This window comes from Acipenser ruthenus, chromosome 23 (genome assembly GCF_902713425.1).
Source record: "Acipenser ruthenus chromosome 23, fAciRut3.2 maternal haplotype, whole genome shotgun sequence".
Lineage (NCBI taxonomy): Eukaryota > Metazoa > Chordata > Actinopteri > Acipenseriformes > Acipenseridae > Acipenser > Acipenser ruthenus.
The window spans coordinates 21,412,680-21,438,997 of NC_081211.1; the positions used below are offsets into that span (position 1 = coordinate 21,412,680).

General features: G+C 38.4%; 1 protein-coding gene across 3 annotated transcripts in view; it reads right to left on the minus strand.

Moving 5' to 3' along the window:
* Positions 1-26,318, minus strand: part of LOC131699637 (E3 ubiquitin-protein ligase RNF130-like) — a 51,953-nt gene that overhangs the window by 3,308 nt on the left and 22,327 nt on the right. For 2 of the 3 annotated variants that reach the window (XM_058996822.1, XM_058996820.1), the window contains exons 4-10: positions 22,907-23,157; positions 17,048-17,119; positions 13,184-13,266; positions 6,327-6,423; positions 5,678-5,882; positions 1,490-1,583; positions 580-743 (exon numbers count right to left, since the gene is read on the minus strand). In XM_058996822.1, coding sequence (XP_058852805.1) covers positions 728-743; positions 1,490-1,583; positions 5,678-5,882; positions 6,327-6,423; positions 13,184-13,266; positions 17,048-17,119; positions 22,907-23,157 — 818 coding nt within the window. In that variant the 3' untranslated portion in view covers positions 580-727. Of the gene's footprint in view, positions 1-579; positions 744-1,489; positions 1,584-5,677; positions 5,883-6,326; positions 6,424-13,183; positions 13,267-17,047; positions 17,120-22,906; positions 23,158-26,318 lie in introns of those variants that run through there. The other variant, XM_058996821.1, reaches the window with a different exon arrangement.

Here is a 26,318-nt window from a genome sequence, read left to right on the forward strand (position 1 = left end):
ACTAGACTCAGATCGCATCAGCATTTGTGGGCTCATTACACTTACACAGCATTTGTTTTTGTACTTTGAATGGCTTCTCCCAAAACTACTGAATAGCCAATCTTCATCTGTGAATTAAGAGAGCCATATTGTGGAGCTTAATGAGACACCCATATGCCAGCCCTGGTCTACTCAATCTATTTATCCAAACGTTCAGAGTGTATTTACGGTAGTTTAACACCGAAGCATGAACTGGATGAAATCAATTCCTGTCACAGTGTGAGAATGAGAGCTGCTCTTTCACCCCTAGGCTAGGATGATGGTGTCCTTGGCAGGTTTGAGCCACACGCTGGACTATGTGGAAAACTTTCTTTTTCACTGCTTGCGTTGCCAATATACTGCAGATCTTTTCACAAATAATCACAAAAGGTTTAAGTCCCACAGCTTCCTCTGGTGATAAGAAACAGAAAATATTTGACTGTATATCAACAATGATGGAAACTCAGCTGTGGGCCATTCACAATGAGTTGATGTCATTCATATTCTGTGGAACAAAGGGACACCATTTACAAGTGGATTTTTTTTTTTTTTTTTTTTTTTTTTAAACTTTAATAGTTAAAGCACATAGACATTGCACATAAAACACATGATTAAACTACCTTTACAAAACCGTAAAAATATATAAAAAATGAAAACATGCTGGTCCTCAATTGCCAGTATTTGTGTTTCAGTCACTATGCTGGAGTCTTCAACACCACTCGGCTCTGCAAAATAAAAACGGGAAGAAACCGTATGAGAGAAATCGGATCTTACAGCCACTGACTGCACACAAAACAGAAATTAACAGTGGTGGTTAAATTCTGCTTAAATTCAATTTAAATTATGTTCTAAAAACAGATAAATTACCAGTTTTTTAGACCCATGGTTAAAACCAAAACCTGGACTTTTAACAATAGCCAGGAATAGAGTTAAGAAGCAATCCAAAGACAGCGAATATAAACTGGAAATCAGAGTGTTTGAAACCCTGACTTGACAATCCACAAATTACCTCAAAACAAATTATTTTTGGTATTTACTTTGTGATATGAACATAAAACCCTGGATTCTAGGAAGCACCACACTTTGTGTACATGCAGGCCCAGACATATATAACACAAAGATGAATTATGTTTTATTGCCAGTGGTTATATTTTCTTAGTACTACTGTAAATGTTCTTTAAATGACCATTTTGAAATGGGCTGCATGATTTTGTTTCTTTTGGTATAAACTTGGATTCTAAATGATCAAAAACATTTGGTTTTCATTGGCTTTATTAAATGTATTCAAACATCTAGTCAAGTTCTACAAAGCCTACAAACCCCACTTTAAAAAGACACAAGACCCTATTTTTAAACAAGTGTTTTAATGATATGAAACTTCTGAGAAAAAGTTACTAGTTTTTGTTTTATTATTAAAAGTATAACATTGCAGCTAATGTAATATAAAAAAATAAATGCTGCGAGTACTTACACGTTTGTAGAGTAGCTAAAAGTGGCTTTGATGATCATATAGCAGAGAGTGAGGGCACTGAGCAGGCCAAAGCTGGCGATAATAAACCACTCTTCTGTTGACAAAGCAAAGGGGAAGTCACTCTAGAGGAGCTACGCTATTTGAGAAAGATGCCCAAGATGCCCATTGAAAGTCCAGCGACAGAGGGAGAGGATGGCCAGAGCCGCAGCATCAGAAGAGAGCGAGGAGAGCTCGTCCGGGATAAAAAGCAAGAGAGTGGAAATCGGCGAGATAGAGACAGCGTGTGTTAACTTAGAGAACAGAGGTGATGCTGAGAGAACACAGGAGGACACTTTGAGCACCAAGCTGGGCACCCCTTCTCTCAGAGGTTACAAGAAGTGAAAGAAGAACACTGTGAGAGATACAAGATCAGAGCAAAGGGAATTCAAGTACATTTCAACAGGTGTGCGAGAAGAAATGTGCTATTTGTTTCCGTCTCGCTTCGTAACACCTACAAAAATAAGCTGCAATACAATATCCAACCACATGGTGGCATGTGTTTTCTTTTTGAAGAAATTCCATAAAAAACAAAAAACTGTCATCTAAAAAGTGCAGTTGCAACAGAAACAACAGAAGCAGCACAGTGAAAGAAAAAGCAAAAAATGCCAATTTGAAGCAAATAGTTATTGCTGAAATTCTAAAGCAATTTTCACCATGTGCAAAGTTTACATTACATACAAAAATGCTGTCAACTTGGTGAAAAATGTCACATATTACAGTATAGGCTGATATGCTCAGGCATAGGGACCGATACATAAGATAATGCATAGTACTTCAATGCAGGATTTTAGCAGTTGAAGTTATCTTAGCCCCCTGGTATTTGTACATGACAAAGAAACCATGAAATTTCCACAGAAAACAGTACATACCTAAAAATAAGCCCATGTGCCGTTTGTGCAATACTACAGTACTTCAAAAGTTGTGGTTTAGTGCTGCTAGCTGTCATGTCTGCCAAAGTGGAACACAGCCTCTAGATCAGGGGTGGGCAATCCTGGTTCTTGAGGGCCGGTGTCCCTCCTGGCTTTTGTTCCAACTGTGCTCTAAATTACTTAATTGTACTGATTAATACCAATTATTGGTCTAATTAAGTAATTTAGAGCACAGTTGGAACAAAAGCCAGGAGGGACACCGGCCCTCCAGGACCAGGATTGCCCACCCCTGCTCTAGATCATGTGGTCATGTCATTTGTATGTTGATTCTGGTGAAATACTGATCCGGCACATTTGTAACTTACAGTTGTTCTATCATTAGTTTTCAAATAAATGTACCCTTGAAATTAACGCTAATTTTGAAGCAGCACAAAATTCCTAGATGCGGGTCAACTGAACCCTGCTAATTTCCCATACTGTATAACAGGGCTACTCAACCCTGGTCCTGGAGGGCCGCTGTCCCTCCTGGTTTTTGTTCTAACTGTACACTAAATTAATTGGACCAATTAAGCTTCTAATAAGCACTTAATTGGTCCAATTAAGTAATTTAGGGTATAGTTGGAATAAAAGCTATGAGGGACAGCGACCCCCAGGAACCAGGGTTGAGTAGTCCTGTTGTACATTAAGCTCTTACATTGTGAAAAATGAATATGAATGAATATCAATATATAGCTAGAGCTGGCAAAACATATATGATACTGAAACTTTTTAAAAGCATTGCCTTCACTTTATATCTGATGATTCTAAACCATTGAAATGTTTCCTACTTGCAGGTTTTCAATGTGCCATAGTATACTAGCCTTCATATGTGATGGCGTCTGACAGCTTTCTCCCTCTTGCCTGAAAGCATTAGTGTGGCATTGTGGTTGAAATCGAAGATTGGCAGCTGTGAAACCCTGGGCTGACTCTGCACAGCCAGGGGCTAACTGTGTATCCCTGAGGGGAAGATCATTGCATTTTTGGGGCATCAGTCTAATAACCTTTACTGAGAGTCGTGTTTACTTTCATAATTTTAATAAAATGAAAATAAAATGCCTTCCTAAAAAGGAAAAGCAAGACTGGCTTTATACCAATTGCTATCTAAAATAATTTCCCACACATACTCCAAAGTCACATAAAAACAAAAACAAAACAGATATCATTTTACAGCCTACTAAGTAAACAGGATATTTCATACATATTACACTACAGTACAATTCAAAACAGAACTACTGTATCTTCCTGGAACTGTACTTCATAGCTCAGAACAAAAATACGTAAGTGTTAAGTACATTGCTTGTTTTTATCTGGTATCAATTCTTAAATGTGTAGATTTCTTAACTGAAGAAACTGATTCATTTCCCGAGCCACAGCTATACTTGATTTTCCCTACTTCAGTTCAGTAAATAGTTATTAGTTGCAGCACTACAATCCCCATATACCATTTAACTCCTTCAACACTGTAGGCCTGTAAATAAGACCTTGACAAATAACTTCCCTCAGCACAGCGGTCATTTTTATGTGACTTATTTCATACAAGACCCTGAGTTATAGTTTTCTTTTCGCAAGGAGTTAAAAGTGGCACTAAGCTGAAGAACATTATATCAGACAATGTAAAACTGCACATTCTTGCAGGCTTAAATGAACAAACATGGTCTCTTCTACTGGAAAGGGGGGAGTCTCATCAGGGCCGAATTTTCTGCTCTTGCGGCAAAACTGATCAAATTTCCTCTTTCGATTCTGCTGGAGAAATAGGACTCTCTGCATTTAAAAGCAAGTTTGTTTGCTTCCTTAATAAGAACATGATTTGCTTTTAGACATTAAGAGGAACGAGTGATGAGAGACCTATATTATTAATGTTATGATTGCTTGTTACAGCACTTTCATAATCTAGCTTTGAGCTATCAAGTCTCCCTCGAAAGCTGACATGAATTTCTTGTTAATCCTGGTAGCCAAGAAATGCTCTTAAAATGTCAAATTTCATTATTAAAATCAAATTAGCAGCATTGCCTGCAGCTACTGTTTACTTTTCAACATTGTCAGCATCCAGTAAATGAGAACAGCAATAACAGAAGTGAAGAGGGGAGGAGGAGGGGAGTGGGGGGTGGGTATCTCTGATAGGATTTTGTTTTTAGTTGGTTCTACTTGCCCCAAGTTACAGGTTTGTGAGAAGACTGAAGGAAGATGAGCAGCAAGACAGTTTACTGAGCTGGGAGATGAGATGAGATAAGATAAACACCATCCACTAGACCACATTTACCATCAAAACAGTTGTTTAAATGCTGTATGTAACCTGGCGGCTTCTGTATTGGCTTCTTAATTATCGTACTGTAACCAATCACATGACAGAAATGACACAAATAGGTCAGCATGAGATCAATTCTGAGTAAATCTGTGACAAAGTAAAAATTTCATCACGCTTCCATAAGATATAACTACAAAAATGTAAACATAATACACAGACAGCCACACCTTGACCTACATTACATTTTACAGCATGTTGAGCTACTCTTGTAACAAATGTCCTGGCAAGATTTCATTAGCCCAATTTGAAGCCTGACATATGTACAGCAGATCCCCAGAAAGAGATAACTACAACCTGCTTTTAACTCCTAAGGGGACGATCAAAAAGGGGTCTTGATGGACAGACAGTGATTTAAAGTAACGCTGGAAACATATATCCAGGTAATCCTGTTAAACCGGTGGTCTTTAATCCAGATTTTACTTTGCCTTTACATTCTACAGTTTTAAAATGAACACATCTTAACCCATTGTTGGACAGTTTCTCAGAGATATTACATTACCGTCTATACTAGTTTGTAGAAAGAGTAAGTTTAGGCATCAGACCATGAAGCTTTAAAAAAAAGAAAGAATAATACTGGAATCCCAGATCAGCAGATGTTAGGCCACATGGATATAAGGCGCAAGCAAAGCTTTTGTCAACTTGACGTCATTTCTTGGTAAGTTTTATTATGATTGCATGTTCATGTTGTATTGTATCTAGTATATTACAGTACAGTGCAGTTACCAGCCTTTTAAAATCAACATAGCAAAGTTAGCTAATGTGAATTGTATGTGACTAGACAGGGTTCACAGGGAAATGTCATTCATTGATTAATGCTCGCAGGTTATCATAAAGTTTCTAATGGAAAAGGTAATTCTCAGGGCGACACTCAAAAGCATCCATAAGGTCCAGTGCATTGGCAAAGTTAAAGTTATGCTGACAAGGACGGGCTCTTACTGGTGACGGCGATGTTAATCTCTCCAGAGCGAGACGTCAGCTCTGCCTCCAAAGGGATCTGGGACGTCCCAGAATGTCTCAGGGGCTCCATGCTGATTGAGTTTTCATTGGTTGAATCTCCTAGAATTGATCTCTGACTGGATGTCTGACTTCTGGATATCATGTCCATGTCAAAGGCAACATTGTCCACACAAGGTAGGTTTGGCTTTAATAAAACAACAAAAACAACAAAACTGTGGTCAATATAGATTGAATCAATTGTGCAAAAAACCTTTGCATGCAACCTATTTATTACAAAGTGTGTTTCAATAACATTTCTCCCACTAGGTGGCACCAGCAACCAGTTTATTTCAAATATGAAAAAAACAAAAAAACTGTGGTTTACTGATAACGGATACTGACTATTTGGTAAATAATAATAATAATAATAATAATAATAATAATAATAATAATAATAATAATATAAAAATACAGGAAATGACTGTCGTTACTCTTGTGTGCAAAAGCCACAAAAACATGGAGTATATTCACACATGAACAAACAAACGGGAAAGATTTTAGCCAAGACTCAAACTTAATGCAGTGTTTTTAAAGATTCAGGGTTGAGAAGGAAACAGTACCCAACTATGGAAAGGCTGATCATGCTTACCATAATCCCGAGGGCCTTGAGAATGTTGAGCTTGCACATGGGGCAGGTACAGTGTTCGTTCAGCCAGGGGTCCACACACATCTTATGGAAGACATGCCTGAAGAAAAACAAAACCAAACATGTTGAATGTTATTCAAATGTAGGATATGGATAACCAATAGATAGAAGGTTCTCGTCATCTTCTCTAACTGTCCTATGGGCTGCAGACCCCCACTGCCCCTTGTTCTTTCAGATATACAGTTTCATCAGTTGCATACTAAGGCTTGGGGTTGAGAACCACAGAGAAATAACATCTGTGTCCTGTGACTGACTTTCACTAGTGAAATGGAATCCCTTTATTTGTTTTAATACAGTCCATTACCAGCATGTGTCTTCAAGGTATGTGTGCATCCAACAGCTGTGCTGCCCTGGCTCTTACCATTTGTTTTATAGTGCCGTTGTCATCTCATCTGAATGAGATGACAACTGTCACACATTAACACACACGCACCATGCTGGGTTGTGGCTCAGTGCCCTACAGGGCTGGCTCAAAGAATCTGCTACCTACCTGTGACGAGGAGAGAAGGAATCTGAGCGGCAAGTCTACCTTCCAACCAGGAAGGGACCTAGGTAAGGTTGGAGGTACGCTTTTACAGAGATGACCCGACTTGATGGTAGCATGGAACCGGAAGTCGGCCATTTTGGAAAAAGAACATAGTTGCGAGACTGCAAAACAAACCCTTTTTTTTGTTTGTTTTGTGTTTGTGATTACAGAACAATGGAGACTTGTGAGCTGCCACCATGGAGCCAGCATATACACCTGGAGCACCACTACCCCCCTGTACAGCACTCACCACTCGGAGCACTTTTCTGTACGATACAGGATTTATAACGTGTGATTATAATTTATTAATATTTCTGTTTGGGACCGTATAACCCCTATACCATTACTGGTTTATTGTTTTATTAAAATAGACGTTTTTGAACAACTGAACTGCTGTTTGGACACTCAATCCTTCAAATCAAGAGTGACTTGAATCATTGCTGAAATAATCAAGATTCTTTTGCTTAATGGTAACAGGATTAATTCACTTATTTCAAAACTTGTAGCTTTTACCCCTTACAGATGGATTTGCACTTTCTTGGCTTAGCGTCATGGAGTCTTCTGTTCTAATGCAGAAAACAGTCTCTCATTTGTACATGTATGCATCAGGGACGTCCACGTATTTATATTCCATTAAAGCTCTTTCAGGCGAATTAAGATATTAGTAGTTTGGTCCACTTACAAGCACCTCAAATTAATAAAACACTTGAAATAACTAAATTATTAGATCTTACTAGAACAGAACCCCACAGCAGGTGTGACTGTGTTTGATAAAAAAATATTTAGTTAGCTATTATCCTGAAGCTGGATGCAAACGTGTCTTCTTTGACCCAAATTTGTGCAGGTAACATGCCAAGACACCAACCACCGATTCACACCTTGACACAGATCCTGGGACCTATTTCAGTGAACATACATATGCCTGAATATTTTACATAGGGATGCCCTGCAAAAAGCAATCCAATTTCTGAGTGTCTTTAGTTTGAGTTGAGTAAGCTTTGAAAGCTGACTTTACCTAGCAAGAGCATTAGTAAGTAACCTAATATTCTCTGTAGGAACCTAGAGAGACACTAAGGCTCCAAAAGACATCATTCTGGCTGCAGCTGTACAATAATTAACTTCTAACCGTCAGCTCCTGGCAGACCCCCAACCAAGAAGGGACAAAAAAGGCAGACTCCTTTGTACCCGTGCAGATACATGAGAAACTAGCACACAGGTGCTGCATGTGTACAGCAATATATACAATTTGTCAAGTTAATTTAAATTAAAATAGAAAACTGCATCTGAATTGAACAGCTAGTTGTTCTATAGGAAACACATTCCTTTTAAAAGGAAAGTTTTTCTCTTTGGGAATATGTTGGTTAAGAGAATGCCGCTGCTCTCTGGTACTGAATCACTTCCTGTGCTGTAGGTCACAAAGTCGGACTGCGGCTATTATCTAGACTAGGTACCAGGAAGAAGCAGCTTCTACATGTCTGCATTATTGTAAAAAAAGAAATAAAAGAATTAACAACCAAAAGCATGAAAAGATCTTTAGCACCATTGATAACACCGTGTAACAAATTATTATTATTTTTTTTGTTCCTGGGTAGTAAGTGTTATTTCCCAATTGCTTATGCCTCAAAAGTATAGAAAATGGCTATTATTCCCCACAAACTTTGCTTTTGTGACCAGGACAGTGATATTTTGAAATGTACCTATTTTCCAGAACATTCCAGATAGATTCAGTGCTGAGTAAACTTGGAGTAACTTCTAGACTTTCTAGAACTTTCCAGTAATACCAATAGTAGTATAAATACAGGGGCCTTAAGCCCACCAGTTCAGTTTAGTTCCAGCTGCCTAAGTGGATACATATCTACATTTTTCTGAGATGGCATCAAGGTCATAGGAGACTTCAAAATGGTGGCATTCCTGATGGGTCTCCAAGGCGGTTTTACCAAGTTTCCCTGCTATCTTTGCCTTTGGGACAGCAGGGACACCAATGCGCTCTACCACAGGTGGGACTGGCCACAGCAGACTGAGTTCTCTGTGGGGAGAAACAACGTCAAGTGGGAGCCACTGGTGAACCCCCGGAAGGTGCTGATGCCACCACTGCACATCAAATTGGGCCTTATGAAACAATTTGTCAGAGCTCTAGAAAAGGAGTCGGCAGCCTTCAAGTACCTTCAAGACTTCTTCCCTAAGCTGTCTGAGGCAAAGGTCAAAGCCGGTGTCTTCGTCGGACCACAGATAAAGAAGATCCTGGAGTGCAATGAATTCCCCAAGAAGCTCACTAGTAAGGAGAAAGCGGCTTGGAACAGCTTTGTCGCAGTGGTTCGGGGCTTCCTGGGCAATCACAAGGCCGAAAACTATGTGGAGCTGGTTGAGACTCTGGTGAAGAACTACGGCACAATGGGCTGTAGGATGTCCCTCAAAGTCCATATCCTTGATGCTCATCTTGATAAATTCAAGGAGAACATGGGAGCGTACTCGGAGGAGCAAGGCGAGCGCTTCCACCAGGATATACTTGACTTTGAACGCCGCTACCAAGGACAGTATAACGAGAACATGATGGGAGACTACATTTGGGGGCTGATTCGTGAAAGTGATTTACAGTATAATCATAAATTTCGAAAAACTACTCACTTCTAAATCTTTTGTAGTCATTTTTGTATTACTTTAGTATAAATACATATTAATTTGGATTCATATGTTGTTTTTTTCTGACTTTATGTGAACGAAAAGACACAAATTTGCCCGTTTTCTCATTGGAAATAGGTAAATTTCAAAATATCACTGTCCTGGTCACAAAAGCAAAGTTTGTGGGGAATAATAGCCATTTTCTATACTTTTGAGGCATAAGCAATTAGGAAATAACACTTACTACCCAGGAACAAAAATTGTGTTACATAGTGTAATGTCACATGCTCTAATATTCCTTTAAGGAAAAAGAAAGGAGAAGCAACACAGCTGTTTCCAGATGTATAACAAAAAACTATGTCAGAATTCATAACATGTGTATTGTGTCAGACCAGAGTTTATTGTCTTGTTTATTAGTCATCCTCTGCATAGATTTCAAAACGATACTGCATACTGTATAAATTGAGAACAAACAAACTATACTAGATTACTGCCTGTACTCCGAAAATGTATTTTTTTTAATGATGTTTTTATTCACATGTTCCGGCGGACGCGTTCATACAAACATCCACAGAAAGACTTTGCAGGGGCTTGGCATGACTGTGGCAGCCTTTCAGCTAAACAGCCACACACAGCTTTTGCTCACATATCATTTTGATGCCGGGGAATGGAGGAGAGTCACTTGTTACCAGATCAGGACAAAACTCTGGTCCCTCAAGAAATGACAACATTCCAGTGAAAGCAATGTGCTTCAATAGAGAAGATTTATCAGGCAGTCATGAGATGGAGCACGTTTTAAATTACTTGTAAAACCATTTCTATTTTTAAAACTGATATAAAAAGCTGCACAAGGTTACATGGCAGTCATACCTGAGAAGCATGGCAGATGAAATAGTTCATTATGCATCGTATGTCTTGTGGGAATGGATACTACTATTCAAACAACCACCATCCATCAGCCAAGTCCCGTCAGCAAGAGAGGTCAGCTTTGAGTGTCCTGAAGAGCACACATCTCTGTCTGCCCCAATCCCAAATTTTAGTCCAATATAGACCCAACTGGATAAACTTGACCCACCCCAGCCTTTCTTTTCAGTACAGTACTTAAGATTCAACTATTTGATTAATCTTTATTTATTGCCATGTCTTTTTCTTTGCGAGTCTCAATTAAACCTTAATTAAATCGATGATTCGCCCTGGTGCCTATTTAGAGACTTACGTACTGTACCTACATTAGTGACCCAGTATCACATGCTCTCCCTGTGCTTTGCTAGTCTAAAGCTGTTGTGTTTGTTTTTATTGAGATGAGAAATGTCAGAATCTAAAACAAACAAAAAAAAAACACACAACACTTTCTCAATGCATGTATGCATTCAATGTTTTCAGTTGTATTTTGTACAAATACACTTTTTATGAATACTAAAGTGTTCTCAATGCATTGATTAAGTAGATTATTACCAGACCGATAATCGTTTTGGAAAATGAAGTGTATGCATGCTAGTGAATACCAGCTTAGATCTGTAGAAAGGACTCCCTTTCTTCCCTCAGCTCGAACAGCCTTCAGCTACGCACATCAACAAAAACAATGATCAGTGAAAAATGGCAGAAACATTACCATAGCTCACTAAAACTTAAAGCAGAAGCAATTTATTTTGTATATAATAATTTTAAAATAATAAACTCATTTCATTTCGTTACCAAAGCAAAAATGCAGTAGTTTTAATCTCAGCTATTAGGTAGAAAACTGCCCTCATATAACCTAATAAAATAAGGGAGGGCTGCATTCCTACCAGAAAACAAGCTTAGGCTAATTCTTATTTAAGTTATCTGATACCATGGAGATGGGAATGATATCACTGCTTCTACTAAATGTCAATAGGCATAAAGCACCCCAATGCAATTAGGCTCCAATTACCCCAATGCTGAACTGAAGGACCATAGCTGTGTAAAACACATTACAATGCCATTAGGGAAGGTCTGGATGTGAACCCTGGTAGTTTTGCTAACACAATAAAGAACATAAATGTGAATGTTGACATGTATTGAAAGTGTACAGTAAATTGAACATTATCATGGCACTGGAAAAAACAGCTACATAAATAAATCAAACATTCATGATCATTTCTATTCTTTAAAAGGTGTATTGTGCACAATACAGCTTTGATCTTAAGTATTGCTACTAGTGATGCAGCAACTCATTGATCGTTTATTTTGCAAGCCTCACTGAATCAATAATTGATTGATTAATCGACCTGATGATCATGCTTTCCTTGTGCAGTGCATGACTAAAGCTCTTTTGTTGTAATGTGTTTCGTGATGAGAAACGGCAGAATCTAATAAAAAATAAAAAAACAGACATCTCACTGGGGTGGAAATACCAAGATTCTTGGTGTTTGGTCCAAGGGTCAGACTATCTTTAGATCTAAAACCAATCGAGCATTGCTGGAATTGAAGAGGCTGTTGAAAAGAAGACAGCCTTCAAGAGCTATGCAACTGAAACTGATTATCAAAATATATCCCTTAGAGTTGTTCAAAATGCTTGGCACATGCTATGTATGACAGTCACCTAGAAGCTGTGACAAATCCAAAGGGCCCATTTTTAAAACCAGTACTTATCTTCAAGACTTGTCTTTACAAAACAAATTGTTGCTATTTTTTATTCTGTGCTATTGGTTAAAAATAGGTATTGCAATTGAAAGTTATATGATTGAAAGTTAATTATTTAATAAACTTGTAAGTACATTCAGGCAGTAAATGATTGCTACAAAAGCACACCCTGTTTCTATCCCTTATTATATTTCACTGCAAGTAAAAACAATGAATACAGTGTAGAAGACGATGGGTTTGGTTGCTCTGTTGTTACAGGGCTGGTTTTTCATGTGCGAGGTAAAAATGAATGTACCTCATTAGAGGTTTTCTGACCACTTTCTGCAAACTGCACTGCGAGTGACTTTACAATGTCAAATTTACCCTAATGTGTGTGAATCTGTTGTGTTTGAAACTCGCGTGCAAGTCTATGGTTTATAAAACAACTAGATTCGACTTTAAGAATAACTTTTCTAGTTGAAGCACATTAAAAACAAGTTTCTTTAAATATATGTTCATACGTACACCAGCTTCCACTAAATCCCTAAAACACCCAAATGTTTTGCAGATTACCCCAATCATTAGGTTTCTATACACTGACAATCTTCCCAAACAGATTGCATAAAGAAAACAAGTCCGCTTGGTTGTGTAAAAGAAGGTTGACAGTTTACTTGGGAGTCTGCGGCAAAGGGGACAAGCTGCACTCGAATGAATGAGCATGCAAAGTGATGAACAGTAGTGCAACTCCCCTTAGGGCCAGCTGCTATGGTTATGAAGTATGCTCTCTGTAAACCATGTATTTATACTATATATATCCACTTAATGGGGTTCTGAGTCTTCATTAGACACCCACCTCACCAATATGTGTATCTGGTGTAAAACCTGGCAAGGCAATTGTCCACATCACAAAAACACCACACAATTTGGCACACTTAGTAGCCTATGCTGAGAAAGGCATAGGAATGAATGTCAGGGAGTGTTCCGTGTTCATTGAGTGTGATTACAAAGCTCTCAAGGCACCATTAACATAACATTGTATGTTAATTTGTGTGCTCATAGTAGGCAGACTTACTTGCAAGGTAGAATGCGAACCACATCATTTAGCTTGTATCCTTCAATGCAAACTGCACAGTGGTTAAAGTCTGGGTCTGTTTCCTGAAAAATAGACAAAACAATAATGATTTTAGGATATACACAGTACAAACATACCACATGTACCGAAAAAACATTTAACCAGTAAAGAGCAAATGAGATGAGTCTTGTTCTTGTTTCCCGTGGGTTCCTATAACTGGTAACAGTAGTGGCTGGGCCTGATCAAGAAAGATGAAATAATTACTCTACACCAAGATAACATGGCTGCTTGGATGTTTATATCTTACAGCACTATGGAGATAGCCAGGAAGAGCATATTATGTACTTCTTAGAATTTTGAAGCAAGTGCAAAGTGTGTTTGAAAGAGGAAATAATAGCAAGTAGCATACCGATCCTATCTACAATAAGGCTATTTCTCACTAGATTAATAATATTGGATACATCTTTGCACTTGCATCTGTATCAGGCCTGTGGAATTTAATTACACAAGGTTCTTCCTAGATTGTGATGTCTTTAGACTGAATAAATATATAAACCGTACAGTGTAGATCAGTTTATAACAGTTACAGTAAGGTACGTGTACAAACGTGGCTAAGTGTGGCTGTCTAATGTCTGGGAGCTCTGAACCAAAAAGAATACTCGGTTGGGAAACAGAAGGGTTAAAAAGAGCACAACCACTTCAGCTGCTTTATATAGACAGTGCTTCCTTTCCTCTTGCGCCTCAATTAGCCTGCTCTTTAACCTTCCAAATGAACACTGTGCATTTTACAACTGCACATCACTCTGCTCATTCTTCCAGTGAATGCGTGCACACAGTGTAACCCAGCAAGGTATGCAAGACGATAAAGAAAATGGAGAGGGAGAGAAGAGAAATGTGGATCACTGGAGCATCACTTATGTAGCGCTGACACCCAGAAAACTTGCTGCCAGAAAAGAAAAGAAGGAAGCAAGGACATTAAAACCTCAACGGGAGACAGGAATAGCAACCAGGCCCCTTGAAACTCAGGGATCAATGGCTCACTAAATAAACAGGGAGAAGCAGGCATGTTCTGGAGAATGAGAGAGATATTTTTTAAATACTTGTGCTGAAACACCACGTATGGGTAATTACACTCAGGACATCCTATTTATAATTCACTATTGCTGTTGACTGCAGGTAGACCTGCAGCTGGTATATTAATTCTGGTTCTACTCCAGGAAATGTACCCTGTGCACTGCCTATTATGCTCGTGGGTACCTCAGGGTATCCAGCAAGGCCTTACACATCAGTGTGAGCTGCAGAATGGTTTTGGCATGGCTTGTCTATAGTATGTGCAGTTAGAGCCCAGAATCCCTTTGCTGAGTGTGTAACCCGCTGAGCCACACAGATCCTGCAGCTTTACTGCCTTGTCAGCAGTGATTCATTTCTAGTTCTGTCTGCTTGGTTGCCGTAACCTGGAATTATCTCCCTTTCTTTTTTTTTCTCCTCTCAAACATGCAGACTAGACCCTGGCTTTAGAGCTTTGACACATTCAACAACTGTTTGGCAGTTAAATGATTGGCAACAGTTAGAATCAGTCAGGGCATTAACTTCTCTCATAAAACCATAACATATTTCCTGATATAAATGCAGCCCAAAACATTTTCCCCGTCATGGCTATGAATGACAAATTAGAGCTGTCGGTATCATAAAAAGTAAATTATCATGCCCTACTGCATAGAATAGCACATTGCAAGAAACGGCAATGCATAGTTTCATGGGAACCAAACATTTGTCAGTCCTGTCAGAAAGACTAACCCCAAATAAACTACTTGCATCATGCTCCAAGTGGGATTAGGAAGACAGAGAAAAATGTAAAGACGTTAAGGGAAGTGACACAGTGATAATCCCCCATCCTCCAGTGATTATGGATTGTTGATGTGTCAGAGACCAGTTTAAAAAAAACAAAAAAAACAAGAGATCAATAAATAGCTTGAGTTAACTTCACTTTCAAGAGACAGTGCATAAATTATGTAAAGGCCATATCTTGACAGCTCATGGTCCACCAAAGGTCCATGAAGGAGTGATGTTGCAATACTTCTGTGCTGCCTGTTTATGAGAAATCTCAGGGCTTCAGAATAACACAAAGAGAGACACCAAAAGGGCAGACTAAAGTAAATCACTTCAGTAACATTTAAAAAAGTTATCCTGTCAAAGTCAATATTTAGACGGTACATTTTATTGCAGTTATTAAGAGGACATTTTCCTCAAGAGTGCCACAGCAGTATATTCCTGTTAGCTGTGAGGCACTGCATCTCACATTATGTATCAATCTATCTCAGTGAATATTGTAGACCCTGACTCATTTTGTGAGCTTCAATTATTGATCCATTCCACCACTGAAGTTCTCATCTTAAATCAAACAGTTCTTACTCAAAAAAGGGTGGTTTAATATAGCAGCTTCCAGTAGTATTAGAGAACACCCAACATCCAAATGCTATTATGGGTTTACAGTACCTGCATCCAACTATAGCCATATATCAGTCCAATTATTACAGACATTTTAACCATTTAAAAAGGCTACTATATTTGTAACCACATTTCATACATGTACATGTGCTGGTAACAAAATAACTTTCTACAGATAATGTACTAGTTAAATAATATAGGTGTAGGTTTTAAAGTTGTTTTGAATTGATTTTAGGCTGTGTCCATTTGGTTTTCTTTAGTTTATGAACCACATGCTTGCATTCTGACTCATTTACTGTAATGCTCGATTTAGAAATTGCATCTCTCAATAGCTAGCTCTAAAATAAGTGTAAAACTCAGAGGGCGCTGATGCTGGTGTTACAGTGCAGGGGAGGATGTGGGTGGTGTGCTAATGTGTGCGGTTATACTAAAACAATCTCAATTCTCAATAGATTGCATAACTTTTTGGAGTAAAAGGCACAAAGTATCATTCCTTACTTACTGCCAGCATACATTGTATGGATCATGCTGAGCTTGGTACTGGCTACAGGTGACTAATTCAATTACTCACTAAAAGAACTGTTTTTTCAGGACTAGGTTATCATTCCTGTGATGCACAGACACACACACACACTCCCTACAAATGGTGGCCAAAACGTCCCTCATAGGCAGATAAACTGCTTTGAAGAAACACTTTGCATTCCACACTGAGCAAGAAGCAATTCTACAATTAGACCTGCACTATACATGAAAAGAGGCAATAGAGAGATACACTGCCGAGTTTAAATATGCATGGGGCGGCCACCTTATCTGAATCATCTTTGTAGATCATATCCTGTAGATAATGATGTATTACAGCTAAAGCCATAAGGATCCCATTTTGTATAGCTTTGAAAGTGCAATGTATTATTTATGTAAAGAGCACTCCTTACCTTGACCTGCCCCAAGTGCTCTGGCTCACAGCACTGTATTGATTCCAGATTCTGAACTTCAATTAACCTTTTAACATAACTGTAAAAAGTGTGGGTATTATTAGAATCCAACCCTGAAAATTACAGACTGGCCCTTGAGAGTCCTGGCTTTGTGTGAGGGATTCTGTGCTACTGTGGGGCAAAATATTCACAATCAGATACATATACAGCTGCTAACAGAGTCTTTCTACAGTCACTAAAAATCGTCACAACCCACTCAGTCAATCAAGATAGTCTATTTCAGAACAATGCATTGTCAGACACTGCATGCCCAATCTTTCTCCCTGTGATGTCGGACAAAAATTATTTGTCTTTACATGGCAGAACATACTGTATCACATGTGAGCATGTTTTTTTTTTTTTTTTTTTTTGACAAACGCTAAAGAGCGTTCTGTGGATAAACATTTTAAACAACGTTCTTTTTTGTAATTGAATTGACCCTTACCTTGTCACCCTTTTTCACAGTCCGAGTGGAAAGCTTGCTTATGGCTTTTTTAGCTGCATCTCCAAGTCGGCGCTGAAACAAAACAATTATAATTTATAAAGCTTGCTGGAACCAAAGCTTAGTACAAATGCTCCTTGAAGTATAACGACTATTTGGATAGATAGTATTCAGAAAATGGACATGTCAACAATTGTTAAAAATTAAGTCATTTTAATTGTTTACATTTCCTTTACTATTTAGTTCTAGGTTCTGTTTCAAGCTTGTTTGGAGAATCCTATGTGGTGGGCCTGAACAGCCTTCCTCATTCCATTCAAATCATGTGACAACATGAACATTCAACACAGGCAGCCACCTACTTGCTCTGCTTGTCTAGGTAGGGGTGACTCCAAGCAGCTCAAAGCCAGGTAAAGGCAGAACAATGATCTCTCAATAGTGGAGCAATGTAACCCTGAACTACTCAGAACGACTGCACCCTCCCTATAATAGTAAGGGAAATGTATAAAGGAGATTAAATTACATTTGAAGATACTCCTTAAAAGATCCAAAAACAAGACTTTCCAGGTACAGTATCATTTTATAGTTACAGTGATGGAAACGATTAAAGTGTAAATGTGAAGTCTGTAATGTTCAGTAGTAGGACTGAATCTTGGAACATGCAATTCTGCACCGCAGTGCCTTACTAGGCTTTGAACAAAGACTGTTATGTCTAAATGCCAAAAGGGGCACATGGCTGCCAAAGCAAAGCTAAAATATGTGAAACTCTCAGCAGACAATTTGCTCCTCACTTGATTCTGTGCGGTGCACACCAATTGCATATTTGGAAAAGTCACTTTGAAGAGCTGTCAGGAGTATTGTTCAACGGGCAGTACAACGAGTACAGTTTGACTGCTTAAGTGACCAATACCTTTCCAAATTCGGGTCTTTTCTAAAAGCACTTGTTGAAAAACAGCAGGTTTCTGAGTCACATTTAATCCAGTGTTTCACAAATTTCTCATATGCACGAATCTTCAGTTTTTAAATCTCGAATGCTGAATTTTCAAGCACAAGTAAATGTACATACAGTACTTTTCTAAGTGATACTGGTATCCTGCATCTATTCTGCCTTGCATAGTCAGCTTCCTTGCATGCAACTAGCCAACATTGTAAATTAAAAGCTCATTACTTCCTGGATGGTTGTACCACTTAAAAGACACCTTTAGATAAGTGGATAATTTAAGAATACCTTCTTAGGGATCAATAACGTTTATACCTTGAAGTGTTTAACATTAATCACTGACAAAACACAAGTACAGGAGAATGCCCAGAAGATATGTACACTGGCAGAATCTAGTTTTCGTAATTTCTATTCTTGAAATATTCTCAAGTACAAGAAAACCATGTCCTTCTCCTAGATATTTCCACTCAGTGTTCTTTGAAGTACCAAATCACATTTAACACATCGGCAAGCTCACCCAAAAGGACGGCAGTATATAAAGTTCCTTCATTTCATTAATACCAGCTTATCTGAACTGCTTCCTGTAACTACTTCTCACAACAGCAACAAAAAAAGGATACAATTCTCAAACTACATTTTAAACATGCAGTCTGACAAATTCCTACGAATTTTTTTAAGTGTCCTCCTAACACGAACTGCCATCGAACAGTTTGATTTTCATTTTCCTTCCTCCATTTTTAAACTGCAGATGAACAAAAAAGATCTCACTGATGAACTTGGGGATATTGGAAGTATCTACTTGTTGAGCAGAACACATAGAGCATTGCTTATGTTGCTGAACTGACATTTACTAACTGCTCATCCACTAAAGTTTGTACTGACTTTTCACAAAATTAACCAGGTATAATGTGGTCAGGCTGGGGCAGAAATCCTGTAAATCCTGAACATAAAGCTGAAGGAGCACACTTTTTTAAAACTTCAGTTTTTAATGATAACAATAAACAAAGGCTTCTTTTGCTTTTACGTCTCTTGCTTTCTCAGGCAGTGATTTATCTACTTCTCAGCAGCAGTAGTGTCTTTTCACCTCCATAGAAACATGGTACAAGGCGCATGAGTTACATTCTGGGAATATTAAACCCAGTACAGGGTTGAACCCAGTACACATGAAAAAACTGTTTCCATAACTTTATTATGTTTGTTTTATGCATGTAGGTTAGCTTCAGAAAATCATGTGTGCACACATCTTTCCATCCACACAAACAAATTATGTGTTTTCAACAAACTTAAGTTGGATGTAAACCCAGTTAATGGTTACCTAGCAATCTGAAGCCATGCATGAATAGTACTCTGTAAAGCTACATGCTTTTGATTCTCAGTAGATAAAATAGGTATTTTGGTTTTACGGTATTGCATACCCAGATTGGCAATCAGGAATCAGGTCACAGGACTATCACAGCTTGTACCTGTAGACTTGGTTATTAAAAAATGATTGGGCCACACACACCGTTTACCTTGGCTGGTCAGAATGAGCGACTGTCATACAAGGTTGCCCTAGTCCTGCTGGTAATCATTCCTCTAAAAGAATAGCTAAAGTATCACGGTTTTTTAGATGCAGTTTTCTTCCAGCCGACTTAAGGAGAGACAATAGATCACTGCAGGAGGAGAAGTCAGATCACACATTGAATGGCCACTTGCCAGACCCCAGGATATGGGCACAGATCATTTTGATTCTCACATTTCATTAGCAAAAGCCATCTTCAGTTAGCTGATCTCTACAGAGCTTATATATGGCAGGAACTAAAATCCAGAAACCATTAATTATACAGTACTCTGTCTGACTTCCACATCACACTGCGTGACTCAGACATTACATTGACAGTCCCTGTAAGTAAAAGAGTTCTCAGATCATGGATGGGTATTTCTATGAATTTTAATTACTGGATCCGCTTAAGTCGACAACATCCCTGGGGAGATAAACTGGATTTTAATATGGGTCTGGAATGGCTCAAATTTCTTATTTCTCAACATTCATTTTGTTTGAGAAATACTATTGAATTTCCTCAATTCTCCCACTTTCCTTTTTAGCACATATCTGACCAAGAATAGCCAATGCAAACAAATGAGGTCACGGATGTGACCACACACACACTAGATAGTATTATAATCCCTTCTGGTTCTTCCTGTCAGCAGTTTTTTGTCTATATTTTGGACATGCAGGCTAGCAGAGCTAAAGCAGAAGCAGGATGATTCATAAACAGGATTATTTATATCTAGATTCCAGAAAGTGGCAACGAAACCAGGTTACACCATCTCATCACCGCGCTGCTAATTCAAGCTACCGCAGGTTACAACTTTCCACTTGAGGAACAAACTATAAGGCAAAATTCTGCTCTTCAAACTTTTACATTGGTTTCCATCAGTACTGTAAAAACAACAACAAAACAGTAGTTCAAGTACATCTGGGAAAACTGTGAGAATGGGTTTTGACAGTCAGTTAAAACTGTTTGCAACGCAGTTCAAAGCTATAACCCACCGCAGAGTCTGAGAACAGGTGTGCTATCCGGTTATCAGTCATCTGTCTCTCTGGGGACAAAATGTCACAATTCAGTTTTCTGTATCAGCACAGAGGATGTGCATGTGTAGATGTGGAATATGTATCAATATGTTTGCATAAATGCACGTCTGACCATTTAATATACAGTATGTACATTGGTTGGATATGTATTTTTGTATATGCATTTATCTCTGCAAGCAAAATGTGTGCATATGCATGCGCAAGTGTGCACAAGCAATACAATGTACATGCATGCAGACATGATGTACCAGTAAATGCTCTGATATGGAAGGTTAGATGCTATGCGGTTATACGTACACAAGCATGTGTTTACATTTTATGAATTAGCATGTTGACAAGCATGCAAGCCTTGGAACAAATTACAGCATTACCAGACAGATAACTGACTGCAACAACAGTGAATGATTTAGCAAAAGCTAAAAGGTATGAATAAAAGGACAAGTCTATAAGATGGCAGGTAATGCCTGCTGCATAGATTATCATGCCTATTAATTAAGTACAGGAGTGGGTTCAGAAGTGAAGTCTGACAATGTGAGAGTTCAATTAAGATGATCTTAGTATTTTGAAAGACAGAATGTAAAACCCCATTTACTGTAATTTGGAGCAAAACAATTGCACACACACTTGCGACGCCCTGGCCTAAAATTTCAATAATAATGAAACCAGCACACATGAACACAGTATACACGGGGGAATGCACGGGAAAGCAGCAGATGGTCTGGTGCACTTTTTACAACCTAATGCTGTAATCTGAGTAGACTGCACTGTACGAGTTACCTTTTATATGCTTTTATAAAAGGTATCTTCCCCCTTGTGCTTGAGAATTTGATCATTCACTCTGTGGATTATTTAAAGGAAATCCTCTGGTTATTTTCATCCTTTTGCTTTTAGGCTACCCACATTGATTAAAGATAATTTGACAGGAAAGCCCAAACAGACATGCTGGTCTCTGGAGCCACTATTCCCTGCACAACCCCCAGAATTATTTTGGATTATGGTGGCTACTCCATGCATGGGGTCAGAAAATCAATCCAACATCTTTAACTGTGACAGTACATGCTGACGATAGCGCTCAATAAGTGAAAAGGGAAAATAGGTTGGTGCTACTTTTCTCTGAAATAGTAATTTTCTACTTCCATTTCACAACAGTTAATCCTGATTCAGTCTGATGCTGTTTATTTAGTAAACCATTGCTACACATGGAGAGCCTTCTCTTGGATGTGTACCTTAGTTATCAGGCTAAAAGCCACTAATGTAACAAAAAAGACTGATATTTTTTAACTCATTGCAGACATGGCAAGTTTTTTCCCCATACAGTATAAACTAAAGCATGTTACCTCTACTTTTCTTTAGTTTACAAAAATATGAATGGGATTTTACCTCTGGGTTATGTGGATGCCGTTTATAATAAAAAGGTACCCTGCTATTCAGCACAGCAAAAATAGAACAGGATTCAGGTTTCAGAACATCTTAGTTATTAAATCTTCTTGCTACTGACTTTAAAGCTTAATTTATTGTTGCTTTAGAGGCGGTTAGTTGAAACAAAGCAGCTACAAAACAGAATAAATGACTTTTTTTGTACAAAACACCCTTATTTCAGTATGCTGTGCCTTTCATCTAGGAACACCTGGCATTTAAGAAAGAGCTGTTGGAGAGTAAGGCCTGTTAATTTTTTATGAGCATCAAATTTTCATAAGGCTTCTCTTAACCTTAAAAAAAGGCTGTTGCTGTCCCTTTTAAACCCCAACATCTCTGAAGATACGCAGGATGACACACACACACACACACACACACACCCACCCTCTGGCAGCTTTTCACTCTTACTGTGGATCTCTTCCACACAACATCAGACTGGTTTCTAGGATTTAAGTCTAATAGGAATCAATAGTCTTAGTAACAGAAGAAATATAAAACAAAAGTCCATCTTTGATCAGTTTGACAACTTTATGGTATTTGGTTCACTTATCACAACATATCTGTTAAAACAGTTATCATACACCTACAGCAATAATACTAGAAGTTAAAAAGTTAGTTAGTAGTCTTGGCAAGAGACTTCCATCAGGCTGATGATGTAGACTAGCTCTGCATACAAATGTCCGGTAATAAAGTACTGTCAACATAAACCAATAAGATACTGTAAAAACATGTGCACCATTTGCCATATGAGGAATGGCAAATGGTTGGATGACCAGTTCTCTGGATATATTGAAAAATGTGGCATAAAGGACAGGCAAGCGACTCCACTATATCCCTGACTCTGAGGAGGCCTCTGGGGGATGAATACAAAAGGATGCACAAAAGGTTTATGACCAAGGAACTGGCTTATGGAGGCAATTCTACAGAAACGCACCTGGCTCCTGTCGCGAGCGTTGGAATAGCGGATCTTCTGGATGAAGTAGAATATGAGCCAGGCGGAGGAGATGATCATGAGCACGATGAAAGAGATGGAGACAAAGACCAGCGATCCTCGGTTGATGTTCTTCATCATGCTGCGCGTCCCCACCATAATGGATACCATCACTGTCAGGTGGTTCTCGATGTAGCTCAGGAGCTCCTTGCCTTTGGACTCTGTGATCATCACCACCACAATGTCCCCGGTACCTGCAACAGACATCTCCGTTTACAATACTGTAGGAAATCCAGAATATTACAGTCAGCATTTCAGTTTGAAATACTGTTGTATGTCAGTCTAAAAAAAAATTAAAAAAATTAAAATGGACACCTTTTGCGATGTCTACCACTGAAAGAAATTATTTTAAGCAGTAGTCATTGAGGAATGGTTGAGCGTCCCTCCAGTTTACAGACCCAGAGTTTCGTATGAATTTCAGAGTTTTGTTCAGCCCTCTTGAATTGTTAGTGTGCCCAATCACAAGTTATAAACAAATATCTTTAGATAAAAGATCTATGACGCTCTGATGACTGAACAGTCCCCAATACATATATTTAGAGTGGTGCAGTACTAAGAAATGATGATAAAAGCAGGCTGTACTGCAATGCTTCTCTCATCAACCCTTGGCAGATTTTACCATTGATTTCACTGAAATCAGGGTCAACATGGCTGCTAGGAGGCTGGGTATGATTGGGACTGCATTTAAACTAAAGTCAATTTGTTGGGCATGGTCATCCAATCCCAATGTGTCAATCCAACTCTTTTAAAAGGAAGTTTCTTCTCATATGCTGTGCTTTCTAATCAAAAGCAATATAGACTCCGACATTTTGTCCTTGCATTGTGGTTAGTATTAAGAACATCATGACAATGAAGTGGAAAGCTTTTAAACTAATGCAGCCCAAGATAATTGTAATGCTAATATGTCAGGAACAACTGTAGCCAGTTTTTTTTTCCTTTTAATGTGTATACATTTAAAGGAATCCATAAAAAAGCCCAAAAAAATAGCTTTATACTGCCTCCATGTATTTCAGTGCTATTACACTGTTTATGACAAATCCTGGGTTTTATACTTAGAATGTAATGTCTGTTTATAACGTAGTCTCTCACAGTTTAGCTATCTGCACATTCTGCTTTAGCTTTATCAACACAGGCATCCTTCACTCTGGAAGCAGAATGTAATTGGACAGTCTAAGCTTAGTTACAGCTCTAGAACTAAAATAACATTTAAAGGATAATGCCTTCTGAGGGTATATTCTTTAGTATGCACTCAAGAGGCAATAGATTTATAATGCAACACAACACTATTATTTTTTCAATAAAATGTAATCACAGTACTAACTAATAAAGTGGTATAGCTAATTCTAATGGAATACATGCACTCATTTAATATAGGTTCATTTTTAAATAGAACCTGTTAAGTACAAGCACAGTAATCCATCGCGTATCCACCTGTCACATATCCACCCTAACCGTTTACCCACCATAATCAAGCTCTTCAGCAACGTTTATTATTATTGAACAGAGAAGATTAGTTCAGAGATTGTAGATCCCATCAAAGTTTTCGTACACTGTGTTGTATGTGCTCTGTGCGCTACCATTGCTGGTAGTGTCACGTGAGCTGTTCAGTGTGTTGACTTGATGTGTAAATAAATTCTGTTCACCTGCGGGGTGTATCAACTTCAACCTCCGTCTCGATCTCCTACCCACCCACCCACACGGCAGAAGGCTGTCACAAGCATTTATACCCTGCATTTTTCTAAACAAGGGATTTAGGGGAGCTCCCTAATAAAAGCTGAACAATGCAAGAGAAGCAAATTAAACAACTCTTACGCAGGTAAAATGTGCTGGCTAGTAAACAGATCCAGACAAAAAAAAAGCTAGTATGAAGCATATTTGGAGAAAATCCACAAAAGCCAACAGCAAAATATTTTGCTGTTTACTGCTATTTCATAAACATACCCTACGAGTCAAAAGAAAATAATAACATGATATTGAATTACTCTCCTGTTGGTCTATTAGTCAGTATTGATTAATCCAACAAAGTAAAGCAATTATGCACTTCTGGGGATCATACTTAGACTACAGTACACACAGGAACACCTGCCATAGCACTGTCAACAGGACACAGGGCCACCACGAGCCAGAATGCCACTTATTTGACATGGCAAGTGCGAAGGGAGTTAACATTGTTCTGGTGTCAAAACCTTATTGATGACTTTCTCTAAATCCTTCAGGGGAGTGAAGGATGGAAACGTGTTGTGAAACATCAGTGACTTAATACAGTGCCTGTTAATTCTCTATAACAACGTCCGTCACGACACATAATGACCTGCAGCAGGGAGATGCAGCTTTTACTGCACGTATTATTCTACATTTATACAAGACTGTGTGCTACAAATGCACAAAACTGTGTGCTACAAAATGACAGGTGTTCACCCCAGAAGCAACAAAGCATATCATCATGAGATGGTTCAAACAAGCCCAGGCAGGTGAGTAACAATTCAGATCACATACTGCAAAGCTTGATGGGTGGGGATACATTTCACAGATTATGACTGGAAGCTGTAAAATGCCTGTGTTCAAAACAGATTAATTTATAGCAAATTCCTCTTCTACCAGTACATCTGTGGGTTAACCATCTTCTGTAATTATTAACTGCACTAAACTTGTATCCTGACATTGAACAGTTGAGAGCATCTAATTACTGTATGGTATATTATATAACTCTGAAAAACAATGCACAAATACACTAGAAAATAGGAACCTGAATTTGCATTTTTCATAAATGGTTTTGTAACAGCCCCCCCCCCACCCTTCCATCAAGTTCAATAATCTGAACTTTAAAATAAAATCTTATACAAAAAAAGACCACTTTAGAATACTGCAAGCTTAGATGTTTTTATGAGATTGTATACCCCACGAATTAAAGATGCATATCAGTTTTAAACCCAGTATAAATAATATTTCCTTGTGTATGTATACTTCTTTAACTTTGAGATATAGGATTTCATTTGACCACAGAGATTCTGTGAGCAAGTGACTTATTCACGATGCTACTGAAGAAACATGCTTTGGACAGCTAAGGTAATGGGTTCAGTCTTTAACATTTAATAGGAATGTAAACTTGTAACCACAGTTAAAAGTAAACATCTATGACCCTCATTCCAGTGAGCAAGACTAATGACCTTACATATGACCAAAGTCAAAACTGCAGTAGTATAATATATAAACCCAAAACAATCCAAAAATCACAGAAAGCATCAACACGCAAGACATTGCTCCCTATTAATTGCAACCCTTTGTGAAAAACTATTTTGCCAGATTACTTGCACTTGCAGAACTGATAGAGTGCAGCCTCTGAATTGGTGTATAT